General features: G+C 46.7%; 1 protein-coding gene across 3 annotated transcripts in view; it reads right to left on the bottom strand.

The window, feature by feature from the left end:
- The window catches only part of MXI1 (MAX interactor 1, dimerization protein), a 52,222-nt gene that overhangs the window by 32,508 nt on the left and 2,030 nt on the right, over positions 1 to 17,684 (bottom strand). For 2 of the 3 annotated variants that reach the window (XM_085229048.1, XM_085229047.1), the window contains exon 2: positions 10,502 to 10,634. In XM_085229048.1, the coding sequence (XP_085085174.1) occupies positions 10,502 to 10,634 (133 nt within the window). Of the gene's footprint in view, positions 1 to 10,501; positions 10,635 to 11,234; positions 11,621 to 17,684 lie in introns of those variants that run through there. The other variant, XM_003208151.4, reaches the window with a different exon arrangement.

Genomic DNA, 17,684 nt, shown 5'->3' with positions numbered 1-17,684 from the left:
GAGATGAAGAATACACTGTTTGATGGTCTCCCTTGACAAGACAGGCTTCAAGTGACTTGCTGAATGTACACAGGACTGCTGACAGGGGTTGGGAGGGAAATAAGTTCTATGTGCTATTCACTGCTTTGTTTGCCTGCCTTCTAATTTCAGTGACAAGTGAATAAAGTTCTACAGAAACCACCTCCTTCCCTTCTCAGCCCACAGTTAACCACATCAGAAGGGGCTGGTGCATGCATAGCAGACACAAAGGCTGACACATGACCCATCTGAGCCATTTCAGTAGGGAAACCCTAGCCCACCTCCCTTGCACATGTGACAGCTGACAACTTCTGTAAAGACTTAAAATTTAGTCAAATTAAAGTAGATTCTCACAGTTCAGGAAAAAGTGATTTCCTTGTTCTCACCAAGGCAAAATTATTCATCGTGATCCATGACACAAAGGAACATGAACACAAAAGCAGATTCTTGATTTTAAAAACACTGACAAAATAATGTTTTTGAGGACACTACAAGGAGAAATATCAAGTGGCCTCACCATGGCACCTCCAGGCTCCACAGTGGACAGAGGAGAGTAAGGCACCAAGAGAGGGCAATGAACTAGACACTTCCTCACACCACTGCTAGTCTCTAGGCGCTACCAGGGACAGCATCCCTACATGCTTCCCTGCACGATCACCACAAACAGATTACAAAGCAAAATGCCTATTTAAGTAGAATGATGCACAGACTTTGACAAAGCAAAAACTTCATCCAACTCCCACTAGCACCTTAATATCTCTGCTAACAACATTTTCTTTGTTGAATATTCAAGCATATTGGAGGGTAGGATAAGAAATCACAATGATTTACAGAAAGAGGACAATGACACAAGGGCAATTTTCAAGTCTATCTAGAAGACTCAGGTTCCTAAGTTCTATATTCTTTCAAATAGTCACATGCTCTAAAACACCAATGCTACCTCCTGAGAACAGGATTAAAAAAGCACGTGCATTACCCCAATGTACAGATGGTGGGAACCATGGGGGGTACAGATGGTAGGAGCCACACAGGTTACCTGATGTGCCCACATCTTGCAGCGTTTCAGTGGCAGACTCAGGAATGGATCCAAGGGCCCAGCATGCCAGCCCTTTGCCTTGTACCATGCTTCTTCCCACACACAATGCTACCCTACCCTTTAGAGGAAGATGGTCACATCCAGAAATCGCTTCAGAAATGTCATCTGCAGTGCTAAAGTCTGCTTGGGGAACATGTTCTACTCTGCAACCTCTTCTGACCTAAAGAAACTGCCTTCAGATGCACTGGGGAAAATGAGGCTTTTGGACTAAAATATCACCTGTCTGAAACTGACTTTGTTTGGAAAGAAACTGATGACATTTGTACAGCTCTAGGCCAAGTCAGATCTCCTTCACTATTCCGACTTGTTAGTTATCTCCCATGTTACAATGACACTGCTGCAACACAGTTCCTGGAGATGAAGGCAGGGAGAAGAGTACTTGAAAACAGGAAATACAATAACTCTACTGTTAGCCATAGGTTGTCTTCAGGAAACTGAAGCACAAAGACTAACACGGGCTGTAGGAAAACCAGCAGGAGAATCCCAATGTTCTGTCAACTGATCATGCTCATTTACTGTCCTGGAGATCCATCAAGGAAGGCTGGTAAAGTGAGAAAGCTTGTTTTTCTTTCTGTTCTTCCAGTTCTGGCTCACAAACAGCAGAAACTCACAAGAAGGCAGCAAGGTGGTACATCCTCAGATGGCTCTCAGATGGCCAAACTGTTTGTGAAGTAGCTCAAACTGCTGCAATTTGCAGCATAACAGTTAAAGGCAACCCAGAGCTGGTGCCATGTCACCTTACACCACAGTCTTTTACATCATGTCCTTGCCCAAGCAGTAGAGCAACGGCAACTGGGGTAACAGTCAGTCCCAGTGTTGTCTGTTCCTTCTCACAACTTCTAGCACTTCGTTAATTCCTTCTTAATGGTGTAAAAGGTGGAAGGAGATAAACAAAAAGTTTTTCAGAAGACAACTGAGTATTTCATGCAGATGAACTGTAATAAAAACCGAGGCGAAAGTGCAGCTCTTAATCCACATGCCTACTTGCATTTACTACATTTCCTACAAAGGAAACAGTGAATTACAGACAAGCAATTAAGATAATACTGAAAGCTGTCAAGTCTACTTCAAACTGGATTCATGAAGCAAAAGAACTGAAGTGAGATCAAATTCCATCAGAGAATGGAAGTAAAGCAGGCAGCACAGACGTGAGAGATGGGAACATATCCAGCAGGATGGAAAAAGCAGGACTGTTCCCTCCAAGCTGAGTAAAGGCAGTGTCTCACAGACAAGAGATCCAGGCAACAACTCGCTGAGTGCACAGCCCTGGTCTCTGGTCCAGAGAGCCTAAAATAGTCAACAAAAACAAATCCTATCTTTGTTGGTTCAAAGCAGGCAGGGAGCAGAAGCCAACTCTCTCAAGAACAAACAGAATTCGGTTTTTGAATTTGGGCAGAAGTTTGTCAGAAAGGATCAGGAGATAATCAACAGCAGGAACTCCAACAAACAAGACAATTAACTTAGCAGCATGAGATGAGAAGATGTACTGGACTGTCTCGGTCAGAAAAAGAAAATGATTTCAAAGCTCCACCAGGAGCAAGAAAGGAAAAAGCCACTCTTACCCACAGTGAGGGAGCAGATGGGAACAACGCTACAGGTGACAACCAAGCCATTGTCAAGTAAAGGATCAGGTCAAGTTAAACACCTGGCACACGAGGAATGCTACCTGAAGTAGGGAATTGACTGTACACTAAATATAGATTCCAGAAGCAAATGGCCAAGTAGGGACCAAATATCCTCCCCACCATCCTCGGGCACCAAATCTCATTAGAAGCTGGAACTAAAAACCTTAATGTTTCAAAAAACCATAAGCACCAAAATCTGCAGTTGCTTGTCACTGTGTCAGAATTGCTGTCAGTAATGCAAATCATCCCACACTGTCTGCAGCACAGCTCTATCTGGGTAGAATGCTGCAACATGAACAGCACGTGCCCCGAGTAACAGGCCCACTGCTCCAAAACAGCACACTTTTGCAGAGGCTTCCCCTAAATCTGGAAGGACAAAGGGATTATAAACCTTCAGCCACAGACAACTCAGAGCAGACAGATGCTGCAGCAGTAAATTACAGCTAGGTTGTAGACAACATCAACAACTGGGCCTGCTTCTGGTTTACACAAAAGCCTCTTTGCACAACTTTGACAGTTGAAAGAACAAACTACATTTTACACCTACTGAAGGTATCAAAAGTCTAAATTCAGCCCAGAATCATGAGGAACACAGTGGGTACCATGATGGGAACTGTTCTATCAGCCCTACTACTGATACTGCTGATTCGGAGGCCCTGTTTCACACTAAGGAGTGGGACTAACATTTCTCAAGTCATTTGCTGTACTTTCTGGAAAACTGTCAGCTGTAGTAGTAGAGCCAAACATCACTGAGAAGACACTGCATGCAGAGCCTCACCTACACTGGGTAATTTTGTCTACATCAGTGGCAGAACCTCAGCTTCTGACGTAGATTGGCAAAGACAAGGAAAAGCACAACGTAATGCCAGCAGGTTTGGAAGCTCCAGTATCACTGTGACTTGCCTGCCTGTACTTGCAAACTCCATTGGTGCAAATTACATCAACTGGGCAGACAGGATGTGGCTGAGGTCTAAAGGAGCTATGTGTGAGTACAGCCCCCCTCATCAACCAGCTCCAACCAACTACAGCCTGGTAAAAACCCAGAGAAGCAAGAGGATTTTAAGGGGCGATTTGCCTCTCATGCATTCAGTGTAGCTGCGCTGTTACACAGGCTCCTCTTTGACAAACAAATTTTAGACTGCAGCATGCACAGATGCTGCAGTCAAATCACACTCCAAAAGATCATTCCTCTGTCTGTGCAACATGCAGGTAACAGTGGGGGACCTGAGCATAGCTTATCTTGCCAAATGAACTAATGAAACAGAACGGACCTGCAATCCGCTTTCCCAGCCTAACACTTAAACTATCATGAGCTTTCCCAAAGAGAAGTCATGCTTATGGCTAACTGCTGGTTAATTACTATTATTTCTATCAGAGAAGCATACCTTAACAGCTCAGCCCTGTCCAGTTTTCCTTCCTTAAAAATCTAACATATGAATATATATTCCCTACTAGAAGAGAAGACCCCGCTCCCCTCACCCCCTCCACTATTACTAGACAAAATTTCAACAGAATCACGAAGATTCCAGAGAGTAATCTCACTGTTGGTACATTAACAAAATGTGGCATAAACCAAAACGTGGCACAACGAATCTCATCCACCCTCGGTATCACACATGTAGACTTGTACCACACAAAGACAGCCAAGTCCTGAGCCATGCATGAGGCTTGAGGCAGTCTCTATCCCCAGCACCTTAGACAAAGGCCAGATTCTAACCCACCTACACACAGCAAGTCAAAATTTAACTCCCACTAGCTGTGGAGTAAGTGTCATCCACTGTGAGAATAAGCAGATTAAAAAATGGCCCCAAACAAATAAATATTCAGAAACAAACAACCATCTATAGAGGCTAGAAAGGGGGGGGGCAGTGAATCTCCTCTGACAGAAAAGATCAAATGTATTTAAAGCTATGCCTATGCAAGTGTCCACCAGTCCCCTGCTCCTCCCCTGCACAGTGCTCTACGGTTGCACAGCACTGCTGTTCTGGTAAATCAGGCTTTCCTGTGCACCAGACAACCAAGGCTGACTTGCAGCTACACATGTCATGTTCTTTTAGCTTCTGCACCCGTGTTTGTGAACCTGTGGCACATCAAGTCATCACCTGAGGCACACGAGGTACCTTCTGCGCACCATCCTTCCACAGGGATGCTATGTGCACATGAAGCTTAAAATCAGGAGTACCCGAGGGTTTAAATAGCTACAACCCCCAACCCTACCCTCAAAAATCAGCTTCAAAGGTTATGAGAGTGGAGGGTTACAAAGATTCAGCACATGTGATGGGATTTAGAAGTACGAAAAAAAGACAGTTTTTAACAGGGTAGAGAAAAGCAACAGTATAGAAAATGAGAAATTGCATCACTAGAACAGTCAGACAGGCAAACATGTCCAGGCCCTTAAGACCTGGAGGCCACCATGTTCAAAACACCTCTGCACACACACCTTCCAGCTGCAGATCTCAGGCTCTCCACGCAACCTTCTACTGGACTGTAGGTGTCTCAAGGACCCTTGGGAAGCAGCCTTAGACACAGGAGAGGATAACAGGAAAGAGGAAAATGAAAGGAAAAAGAAACTGGACAGAGATCAAACCCTCCCAATGCAGCTGAGCAATAGATTATTTGTGTGCCCTTAACACATGAGTCTACTGGGAGAGCTGAGGGCTCCTCACATCACTGGAAGAGAGCTTAGCAATTCCCCAGGATCAAGACCAAGAAGTAACAGTTTTCTCCATACATCTGAGAGTCTAAAAAAATGTACAAAAAGCAATATGATATTGTAACATAGTTTCAGATTCTCTTATAAATCTTAATTTTATTAACCATTTGTATTTTGGGTGCGAAAAAAAAAAACCACAAACCAAAACATCTGGCATCTGTTTAATTATTTTTCAAAAAGCATAAGTATGAAACCAGCCTACTCACAGCTATAACTGTGATTTGACTATTACTGGTAACTGTCTATTTAGAATTGCATACGGAAGAGTTTGAAAGAGAGTTTTCAGTAACAGTTGATGTATCCACAGAGCTGCACTCCCAGAATGGACTACTTAACTTTTCTGGCAAGTTTTTAGAACCCAGCTTCTGTCCCAGAAATGTCTTCAGACAGAGGAAAACTAAATAAGCAATACCATATGTTAAAATAATTCACTGCTGATTTTTAGCCCACTCCAAAAACCATCAGATATTCTTTTCAAGACACAAAATAAATTGAAAAAAAAAAAAAAATTCTAATTTAATAGGGGCTGATTAGCTCTTCTTTTGTTGTTATTGTTGTTTGCCTATAGATGTATTTTACATATAATCTTTAAGAGGTTTCTCCTGTTTATTAAAGACTCCAGATCACAACAGCTGTAGTTGATCACATATTCTTGCAGGTGGGTCATTTTCAGTACCTCAATATCTCCAACTAAAGCCAAGACTGCACATCTTTAAACGCATTCAGGTTTTAAAATCATAGCACACCATGCTACCCACTAATCCCCAAAAGGTCTTTAAAATGTGCATGCAAAATACTCTGCATAGATATTAGGTAATGTTACGGGATGGCAGAAAGGACCCCCCCTGCAGGGATCAGTTGCACAATTGGAACAAACAAGAGGAAGGTAGTGAGAACCTGAACCAAAGTAATTCCATTTAAGAAATGCACTTATATGAATTAGAAATAATGAAGCGATGCTTTCTCTCTTAGTTACACACTTCTGCTTGGGTAGAAATAAAATCATTTTTGCAGGCACTGTGAGACCATCCTTATTTCTTTAAGAGTAAGATTTGCTCTATCAGTGCCATCCAAAGTTAGGCTGCCTGCTCCTCAGAACTCTGCAGGTATTTATGCCATGACAACACAGAGCCTGCTAGGAAGAAATAGCTGTCGTTGCACAGAGCAAAGGGAAATATTTGGATTTAATCTAAAAGAACACATAAGTACTTTGAGTCTCATATTCATGGCTTATTTGGTTGAATAAAGACCAGCAATGACACTCAGGTGTCTCAACTGTCGTTTGCCTCGGTTGCTCAAGCGACATTTTCCACAGGAGTCTTAAATCCTGTGCATATTGTTCATTTAGAAGCATCAGTTCTGTATGCTAATTAAACATTTTGAGATAAAAGAAATCTAAGAAAAATCACCCACCTAGGTCTGAAATGCAAGTTTTGTCCCTCATCAAGGGCTTGATGTTTATTTCGAAGTCCACTCAAACTTCACAAGACAGAACCTCCCAAGAAGGATGACTATTTCAGAAAACTATTTTATACCTGTAGTGGGCAGCCTGCATCTACAAAGGATGGAGTAAACGTAACATCCTCTACTGCCTGTTTGTGCCTGAGGCCTCCCTATCAGGGCACACCTTCCACTTGGGGCAATGTGGAGGAGATACCACCAAGAAGTCCTGCCTGCATGTGGAGCTGGAGTGCACCTGCACGAGGCAGCAGCTGCTGGGGGATGTGCTGTGCTTCCTCCACCACACTCAGAATGAGCTGAGAGGGAAAGAGGAGCCCACCCTCCTAGATACCCTCTTGCAAGGGCTCCTACCTGCATGTGGAGAAAAACACCTGCTGGCTCCAGAACCATTGAAAGGAGCTTGGAGGCACCTGATGGTGTCAAATAATTCCTGTAAGATCAAGCTAACCAACTCCAGGTGTGCTCGGAGCACAGCTCTGTGACTCGCAGACCTTCCTGAGCATCAGGTATGCTGACTTACTCAACCTCTTCCAGAGCCTGATGTAGAAGCCAGCCACCCATGCCCAGGTGCTGGTCAAGTCTGAGGAGCTGTGAGATCTGCTCACAAGAAGTGAGACCATGGAAGAAGTCTCCACTGGCACTGGAAGAGGTCTTCTCACACAGAGCTGCATTGATGGGATTCAGCTGGTGGCAGAGAAGCAACATCCTTCTTGGGATGGTCTCCCCAGCAGAGCAGTCGGTGCTGTTGCCAGTGAAATCAACAATTTTCACCTTGCCTTCTCCGTCCACAGACTGGCACAGCTCAGGTGGCCATTTCACAGAATCTGGCATTATCCCTCTCAGCTGTGACTATGCAGGGACCATGCAAGAGGGGCCTTGGCATGCTCATTGAGGGCAGGGTGGAAAATCTGCCCATCCCAGACATACCCTGGGTACTGGTGCCACACAACTGAGCATACTGGACACACAGCAGACATTGCTCAACAGGCAGTGGGAATTGCTCCATTGCTCCTTCACATTTTCTCTGCTGCCAAACCACATTTTGGGGAACCTGTCTTCGTGCAACTGAAGATGATGTTGCATGGAGGCTCGCAATAGAGAGGCCTGCTAACATCCAGGCAGTGACCACTCAAAATCTTGGGAAAAGTCCATTACCTCTGGGAGCTCTATCCTGTGCTGAGATGCCAACAAACTGTTTGTTTGAACAAATGCTCCTGCCTGTGAATGTCTGCAAAGAACTTTGAGAGGGAACATGGGCATGGAGGGCTGAGTGCTCCACTGCCACACAACCAGGGAGCATTTCCAGAAAGAAACACAGACTGACAGAGGTTGGAAGGGACCTCTGGAAGTTATACTGGGCAGCTATAAGAAAGAAGAAGACAGACTCTTTAGCAGGGTCTGTTGTGACAGGACAAGGGGAAATTACTTCAAACTAAAAGAAGGGAGATTTAGATTGGATATATGAAAATAAGTTTTTACAATAAGGGTAGTGAGGCACTGGAGCAGAATGCCTAGTGAGGTGGTGCCCAAAGACATTCAAGGCCAGGCTGGAGGGGGTTCTGAGTAACCTGATAGAGTTGTAGATGTCCCTGTTCATTGCAGGGGAGTTGGAGTAGATGATCTTTAAAGGTCCCTTCCAACTCAAACAATTTATGATTCTGTGATGCAGAGACTTCTTTAAACAAGGCTAATGCTCTACTCAGCATCACACAAAACACACTGCAGTGATTCTGGAGGCATCCTGAACTTCACAGTTGTCACTTCCCAGCACTGCAGCCATCTGGAAGGCCTGCCATCTCCTACAGCAAGTGCAAGCTGCTACGACTTGCGCTAACAGAAACGTCCATTTCCAACTGTATGAGATAAGGTCTGAACTCCCCAGAAAGAAACGCTCAGATCTCTGCCTGGAGCAGACATTCCTCAAGCCAAAAGACAGCACCTACCAATTTTACACCAGAAATTTCATTTGGTGTTCAACACTCCTTGAATAATGAAGGTTTTAAATAAGGCTGGAAAGCATCACTTCTGTCTCTGTTACCCCATCCCCCTCCCCCACCATAGATTCGGTGCAAAGCTGCCCTGAGAGAGCTGTGCCTGGGGGCCCTGTGCTGGCATGCCTGGGAGCTCTGTGCCAGCAGGGCACGCTGTACACCCACGTCCCAGAGACAAGGAGTGCTCTGCATCCCTTGCTAATCCCAAGGCAACAGGATTCAGTGCTAGGAAGCTCCTGAGGGGAATGTGCTTCCAGCCCTCCTCTGGAGAAGGGCAGGTTGCCATGACAAAGGCCTTTGAGAAAAAGAGGTGTGGGATGGAAAATAACATGCAAGAAACCTATGAGGGAAAAACACACATCTCAATTCAGCATTTGCTGTCAATTCTCAACACAGAGTGATTGGGATTTTGGGTTCATGGGAAATAGGAAATGACTACAACTGCCCACAAATCAGGAGAGGGTGGGTGAATGAGGCAGGCAACACAAACATGCAGCACAGTGAGTCCAGGGTGTGATGATCCTGAGGTAGAAAAGTTCCCTGCAGCAAGGTGTTCTAATATCACTTCAAACAACCTTTATTATCAAATGCTGCCAAAGCAGAATCACTGTAAGCAGACACCTTCTTCCACAGCTTCTACTGGTCTCTTTTCAATGGCCTTAAGAAAACTTTAATCATCTGAGCCACCTGCCACTATTTTATGGATTGTATGAGCCCCACTGCAGTAAATGCAAGCTTGTAATTGCCTGTTCAAAATCATACTTTGCTTCTAAAGTTTCCCTGTGCCAGAAATCTTCAGCACTGTCCAAATGATTCCACAGAACAGAGTTAAAAACAACAACAACAACAAACAACACACCACGAAAAATAAAAAGACAGCAACTAGAGGAGAATAGCAGATCCTTCCATAGCACAGAGTGATAGGCCTAATCCGGTTGTCTCTTCTTGATTTAACAAACCAAGAAATATGACATTGTTTTATAAGCAATGTGTCAAAACCATGAAGTTCTACAATTACCAAGCTATCAGAAAGCTGGGAAATCCCACTGCCCTGAAAGCCAGAGTGAAAGACAGCTTCAATTTCCTGAACTGAATTTTTAACACATTGCATGTAGCAGCCAGTCATCTCCCTCTCTCCCATTTGTTGTAGGGGATCCATTTCAAAACATCATTTCCTTGCTTCAAGTCATGCCTGTCATTACAACCCCAGAGCGCTCAGGTTGCATGCATGCTATCCCTTAAGAACAGTGACTTCTGGGTTGGAAAAACATCAGCTGTACATAATGGGAATAGCTAATGCCTATTTCCTCCCTGCACCCTCTGAACAGATCTCCCTATTTCTCTTCTCTCTGCAGCATCTCAGCATTGGCACAGAGTCAGCTGGCAGTACCGCAGATACAGCTCCCCTGTGTCCCTCTACTTTAAGTGCTTCACATCCAGAAGGGATGCTGTGCCTGTGTGCCCCAGTTCTGAATCCCTCTGCACTCACATTCTCCCAATTTTCCTGGGGGAAAATTTTCTCACCTCTCCCAGTTTTCCTCTTCAGCTCCATCCTCCCACCCAGCTCTGCACCCACACTTTCCTGCCCACGTCGTACCTGTTGGCAATACTTGCATTGCTGCCACTGCCGCTGTGTTTCCTTGCCCGGCTCAGCCTCCGCGTGGGCTTTGGGTCTTGTAGTCCAGGACTTGGAGCTGAGGGAAAGGTCGAGGCATAGCCATGTTCGCACTCTGCACAAGAATCAACAGGCAGGGCATAAAAAAAGGGGTCAGAAAAAAAAAAAAAAAAAAAAAGAAGTCAGCTGGCAGGCTTCACCACTGACTCGTCAGCCTAATTGGGGAAGCCCTTGAGCACAACAGCACAGGGAAACACAACTGCTGATGTATTCAGAGGGAAGTGGACCAAGAGGTGGAGAAAATAGAGGAAAGGAGTGTAAAAGCTCTGCCAACCTCGCAGGAAGACCAGCACATCTCCAATACCTGAAAGCGTCAAAAGAAGCCGGGACAGCCCAGATTGTGCCTCGTCTCTCCTCCTGCTCAAGCTCTGAACGAGCAAATCAGGCGCGTTTCATTCTGCAACGCCAGGACCTCCCACCCCATCTTTCCTGTCCAGCGGGAAACTTTCCAGCCAGCCCCTGCTTTTCCTTCCAGAAAATCCACCTCGTCCTCCACTTCCTGCCAACCCTCCCACCTCACCCACACCCCAGCCCTGCCCCTCGCCTCAGCTCCTGCTCGAGGATCCCCTCGGCCTCTCTCACCCCTCCGCGGGGACTCCTGGCCCCGACCCCGCTCCCACCACAGGCGGTCAGCCCGGCTCCTCCCTCCCATTACCTCTCTCCCTCCGCTCCAGATACTCGGCCGCCTCCAGCAGCCGCTGGATGTTGATCAGCTGCACCTGCTCCATGGCCCCCGGGGCTCCGGGCCCCCCTCGGCCCCCAGGCTCGCAGCGGGGCGGAGGGGGGGGGCAGAGGGGGGCTGCGGGGCGAGGAGTTGCCGGCTTCCCCCTTCACCCCAGCCCCTTCACATCGACCCCTCTCTCCCCAGGACGGCTGTCCTCAGAGGGGCGCGGAGATGGCGAGGACGCCCGCTCCCGACGAGGCAACGAAGCGAGGCCTTTCCGTCCGTCCCTACCGCCCAGCCTGCCGCCGCCCGCGCCTCGCTTCGCCCCCCAGCCCGCCCTCGCCCCCTGTCGGGCTCGGCCCCTCCGCCCCGGCCTGGGCTTACCCCCCCCGCCGCCCGGCTCTACCCCGCGGCCCCGCCGGGACCGGCCCCTCCGTTCGCCCCGCCCGCCTCCCTCAACGCCTCGCACCACTTTGTTTACCTCCGCCGGGCGCTCACGGGAAGGGGGGAGGGGGGCGCCGCGCCGCGGGGCTGCACGGGAAATGTAGTTCCGGGCCGCCGCGGGGCGCCGTGGGACGGCGGCTGTGCCCGTGGGGGGACGGCGGGACGCGCGGCCCGGCCCTGAGGCGACGGCGGCGGGAGAGTGGGCACGGCGAGCCGCCCGCCCTGCCTCGAGCACCGCTGGGGCTCAGCACGCGGCTGGGCCGAGAGGCCTGCGGTCACTTCACGCTTCTCCTTGAGGCTTCCGCACGTGGAAGGACAGAGAACGTGGCAATAAAAGAGCAAAGAGAGGCTGCATCTCTACTGGCGTTAACTAAAAAGAAGCTGCCGTGCTTCCAGGGCTTCTGAATGCACCCTGAGGTGCACAATCCGTGCCCCAACCCAACATGCTCTACAGACAGCAGTCTGTGTGCCTGTGATAGCCTGTGGGGTGTCTGAAGCACCACACAAATAGGGCACACTCCACCTTCTCGACACTGTCACACCTTCATTGTGCATCCCTACTCTTCCTGATCCCCCAATAAAGCACTTCACATCCCAGCTTCCACACCCAATCGCCACCATTTCTGTGACTGAATTTTGCCGACAACTTTTAAGGTTTGCTAGAGTAGAGCTTCAAAACCTGTTAGCATGCAACTGTATGACAACCAGTATCCAAAGTACTTAATCTACACTTGGAAATGGAACAATAATCACAGAACATTAAAAAATTGATCAGAACACTCAGAGTTAAAATACAAATCTCAAGCTAACCAATCTAACAGAAGAGCTGTTTGATTGGGCTTACTTTTCACGGGTCTGGACCGTTAGCATGTGACCAATGAAAGGTATCAGGAGACTCATGCAGAGCTGCAAGAGCTGACATGAAAGAAAACCAAGTGGATTCAGAGTAGTTAGCTTTTCTTTAAATATTTCACTGATTCACTGTTTCTGAGGTTTCCACAGAAAACTGCAGGCTTGCAGCTGATAGAGGTATTCAGCCACTCTTCAGTTCTTACAGAAACCTTGTCATCCTGAATCTTGTTTCTCTTAAGATGGGACAGTCTTCTATCCTGGAAATGACTAACAGCGCGGATTATTAGGAGCACACATTATGGCTCAAATTTGAGCAGGGAATACTCATGTGATCTTTGGAAAAGGACGCAGGTGCTCTGCACCAGTGGGGTTAGAGCAACAGCATTTCTGGGCTCTAGCTCGACTTCCTGCTTCCAAAACAAGGCAGTCATTTGCCTTCTAGGATTAGCAATAATACTAAACATCAAATAAAACAAGAAATATCCACCATGATGATGAAGCTCAAAATCACTGTACTGCAACCACCATTGCTAGCTTTCAGGTGGTACATGTGGAGATATGTGTTTCCTTAAAAAAAGGAAAGCCACGGCTGGGATATAAAGGAGTGATTTAGGAGTACATCCATGAGTCAGCCTCCAGGAGCCAACGTTCAAGACATAAGATAGAAGAGTACAGAGGAGAGGGACACATGCATATGGTGAATTAAATCAGCACCAGAATGAAACAACAGCAGGATCAGTTCTGCATGAGATGATGTAAGATCAACTCCTCCATGCACACATCAGCTCAGCTTCCACGTCTTTGTTTCTTAAGAAAATAATGCACAATTACAAAAATCTGTGTGAAACAAAGATAAATTTGAGAGTAAACTGGGATGTCTTCCCAAAGAAGGAGCCCAACAGAGATCGGCCAGCCACAGCTTATCTGTAAAATCTGTCAGTTGTCATCCCAAGAGGCAGTGTCAGGTCAGCCTGCAAAACACCAGAGTTGTGTGTGACAGAAGCAAAAGTGGATGGAAAGGAATGGCACGAAGACGCCTAGTGCTATTCAACTACCGACCAAAAAAACCCCAAAGTCACATTTTAAATGGGGTTAAGCAATCCACAGGCTATGCTGGGGAGGGGCTTAAGGAAAAAGTATTTTAGGGGAGAATGAGATCATTTAATTTAGTGGCTCCGAATGATCTGTAAGTACAGTTTTCTGATTATAAGTGCTTGCTGCTTGGCATCCCTTCTGGCAGCTGTGATTCACTTTCATTGTGTGTTCTGCTGCTTTGCCCTTTAGAAAGGGGCTTTTTACATTTTATTAAATGGCACTTCAGCAGCCCTCCATTTCCAGCCTTAATAATGGATTTGTTAATCTCCCTGATAGCCTTTCCCTCCTCCTTAGCAACAATTTAAATATCCAGGAAGAAATCTGCAGTGCAGAAATCAATTAATATTTACATCTGAAATGCTGCTGTGTTATTTTATTCAAGTAAAACAGATGTGGTCTGTTTTGATTTTTATTTTTTTTTAACTAGTACCACAATCACTTGCGCTAAAGTAGCTGCTTCCATCAGGGGAATCTTCTAGGAGCTTTCCAGAAAGTAATGTTTTAAGCTTCTCAAAACTGCAATGACTTTATGTTTCTTTTCTTCCCGCTCTGCAGGAAGGGAAACTGAGGTCTAAGCAGCATAGTCACTGCATGAAGACGCCCTCAGCTAGAGGTAGAACAAGAATACAGCTCACCCATCAAGATGCCCAACCCTCTGATTTGGGCACGAGGCTTAGAAATAACATGGTGCTTTGCAACCTGGAAGTTATTTTCAGTAAGGGTGATACCTTTAGTTAAACTGCCTAGTTTTCCATCTCTTCTCTGGCTTCTTCTCAAACTGTCCTATCTCCAACTCTTTGTAGCCTGTGGGAGGAACACGAACATGGCAACAGTTGCAGGGTTTATTTGAAGGTGGGCAAAGGAAATGCTTGCAAATTCTTAATCTTGCTTTCAAATCCTTCAAAATTAACACCCCTGCAACCAAGGCATGAACAGGAGTACCCATTAGGAACCATTTTCTGTTGCTCTCAAGTCAGTAAAAAAATCCACAGAGGGTGTCGGATGAGAAAATTTTTGGTGACAACAAACTCACAAAACTGGTTTTTGACATCCAGGGGAGCAGCTATGACATACCTGAATATCCCACCTTCCGGCACACACTGCAACAACCAACTCTCCAATCCCCTACTTAACACTCTTCCAATGCTTGCAATACCTTATGCAAGGGTCCTACAGCACCTATAGGATATGGCCTCATTTCTCACCCAGGAACCTCATTCTTTTGCAAGGCACCAGATAATCCCTTTCAGGACTCCCACTGGCACCTGGAGCCCATTGATGGGAGAACAGAAATTTTTCACAGCCAAGCCATCTGGATATCCAAGAGTTTGAGTGCGAACAAATCATGTGCTGTATACTCTGATCCAAAGACTACCCTCTGCCAATGGGTAAGGCAAAAGCCAGGGAGGAGTGTACTGTTCTTTAGGCTGCCTGCTCCCAGCCTCTGGGAGACGTGTTGCTCTGTTTTCAGACCTGAACCGTGCCCCAGTTCATTCCGAGTCAGTGACTCAGTCACTTGACTGATCCGCCTACAAAATTCATAATAGGGCCTCCCTCAAGAAAAATAAATAAATAAATAAACAGCAAAACAACATACACAGGATGGAGTCTCTCAAAGGTAGGATTTTCCAGACAACAGCAGAAGACACTTCTCTGCCAGTCTGAGGATGCCCTGCTGCCAAGGACATGATCAGTTCTCAGCAGTGCTCCTGGCACGGCCCTGCAGCTCTTGCTCTACCCTATCATTTCTCCTGCTGTGGCTTCTTTCTGAATTTCATGATGATGTACAAACAGCACGAGTCAAAATAACACAACCTGGAAGTAGCTGACACATGAATCACTGTGGCCAGGTTATGAACCAGGAGGAAGGAAGGGAGCGTATTGTAAGCTGGAAGAAAAATATATAAGTGAAGGAGGTCTGTACTGCACCATATTACATCACTGTAAAATCCAAGACCATCCATACTGACCTTGAGCCATGTGTTCAGCTCTCATTGACCTTATGGGAACCATCCTTTGGTTTGTCAGAAAAAAGATCCTCAAAAATGCATAGACAGTGGAAGGAGCCACAAGCTGAATACAGTGTTGACTCACTCTCAAGGCTCAGTTTTCCTACCTTTCAGACAGATTTATTGAAGAGCAAAGGACAAGTCTACAGTCACCCATTTGTTATTCTTGGTCAGAAGGTCACTAAACATAGCCAGCACTTGCAAGTCAGACTGCAAAGAAAATCTGCCTGTCTTTTTGCAGGGACTAAAGTCCACTGTCCTGTACACACACACCTGTGCTAAACTGCGAATAAGGATACTGCTGTCACACTGGTTTGCTGGCCATCATGCTTTTGGAAGAGGATGTGACAGCATGTCTGTCTCTGCAGTGAGCTCAGCACATCTACATACCACATCTATTATAGATAAGGCATTACATCCAAAGAATTAATCATGTGTTTATGCAAATTGTACTGACATAAGCAGAAACCTGTGAACACACAGGTAATGTTTGGCACATACCAACCCCAGCTGAATTTACTTCAAGTCCCTCTAATAACACCTTCCCAACTCCAGCACTTCAGCTGCTTCTACACACTGCTATGCAGGCCTCATTGTGAGGTGTATTGCAGAGGTGATAGATATACCACCAGGTCTGCCCTCAGCAGGGCTTTCATTTCTGGAAACAGCCAATGTAATTTTTCATGTGCTGTTTCTACTCCTTTGATACCAAGCTCAGATTCTAGAAACAGGTCATTTGGAAACCTGTACATGTCAGTTAGCAATGTGTGTTGGGATTGGGTTCCACGGTCTAGGCATGGGAGCTGCCTCAAGCAGGCAGGCAGCACTGCTCCCCATTTCCAGCAATGAAACTGGAAAAAGGATTCAGCATTATCTTCATAGATAAATACTCCATTTTACTCAAGCATTATGACAATAGGATTCCATTCTATCCAGGCTCTGTACTATAATCCACTACACTGCAACGCACTTCTGCTGCCGCACCACCAGCCACATGGGCATGGTGGTGATGGGCTGATTGCTGGACTAGATGATTTTTTGAGGCCTTTTCTAACCTTAATTATTCTACGATTCTATAATCTGAGTGACAAGCAGTGCTATCCCACGGGGTCATCGCTGCCTGCAGCTTGCCCAAAGCCACAACACCAATCCCAGACAGCACCCCAGTACTTCACTGCCTTGTCCCCATCACGTGCATAGGTCAGGTGGGGCCAGACACCTCTCTGCCAGTTCTGTTTTCTTCAGGCCATGTTTCCTGGGGGCAGGCACTGTCACTCTCCAGCATGGAGCACGTGCCCAGCTCAGCCCCAAGCTTTTCGGGCTGCTTTCCTTTGTTGCTGCTAATTGCCAGGTAGAAGCCTGTAAAGATAAGCACGGAGCCATTATCCCCGTCTGGCAGCCGGCACGGAGCGCACGGAGCCATCGGTGTTGCTCCAGCAGCCAAAGGGCAGCGGATCCCGGTGCGATAACCGGAGCTGAGCACACGGCTCTCCCTCCAGCAGGACCAGGTATGCACTCAGGACGTCACCCTCCCACTCCTGCAGCTATTTCTCCCTTTGAATCGGTCCCGTGGTGTTCAGGGATTGTTTTCCAATTCCAACAGCAATTTTCTTTGTTTGGGAGGCAACACGTCAAAGCCGCCCGTTCACCGCCGTCACGTACTGCACCGCACGCTCCATAGCGAGCCCTGGGCCAGCCGGGACTGTTCGACTCAAAACGCCAAGGTTGCAAATAAACACTGAGACATAGTGCAGCATCTCCTGATGGAGGCAAGGACTTCCCTGCTATCAGCACGGTTCTCCTAAGCGGAACATGGAGAGAAAACAAGTGCTGGGAAGGGAGCTGGTTGGATATTATTGCTTCCTCTCAATATTTGGCAACAAAACCCCCATATCCCCACGTGCTGCTCACGCAGGGGAGCACTATTCTCCATCTCCAAACACAGAACCTCATAAAACCATGCATTTTTAAATAAAATGCGTGAAATGTCAGATACTCTTGCAAGACAATGGCAGAACAATTCTGATGGCAATCCCCCCCC

Source organism: Meleagris gallopavo, chromosome 8 (genome assembly GCF_905368555.1).
Source record: "Meleagris gallopavo chromosome 8, MGAL_WU_HG_1.1, whole genome shotgun sequence".
In the NCBI taxonomy this organism is placed as follows: Eukaryota; Metazoa; Chordata; class Aves; order Galliformes; family Phasianidae; genus Meleagris; species Meleagris gallopavo.
This window is presented reverse-complemented; position numbering and strand designations above follow the sequence as displayed.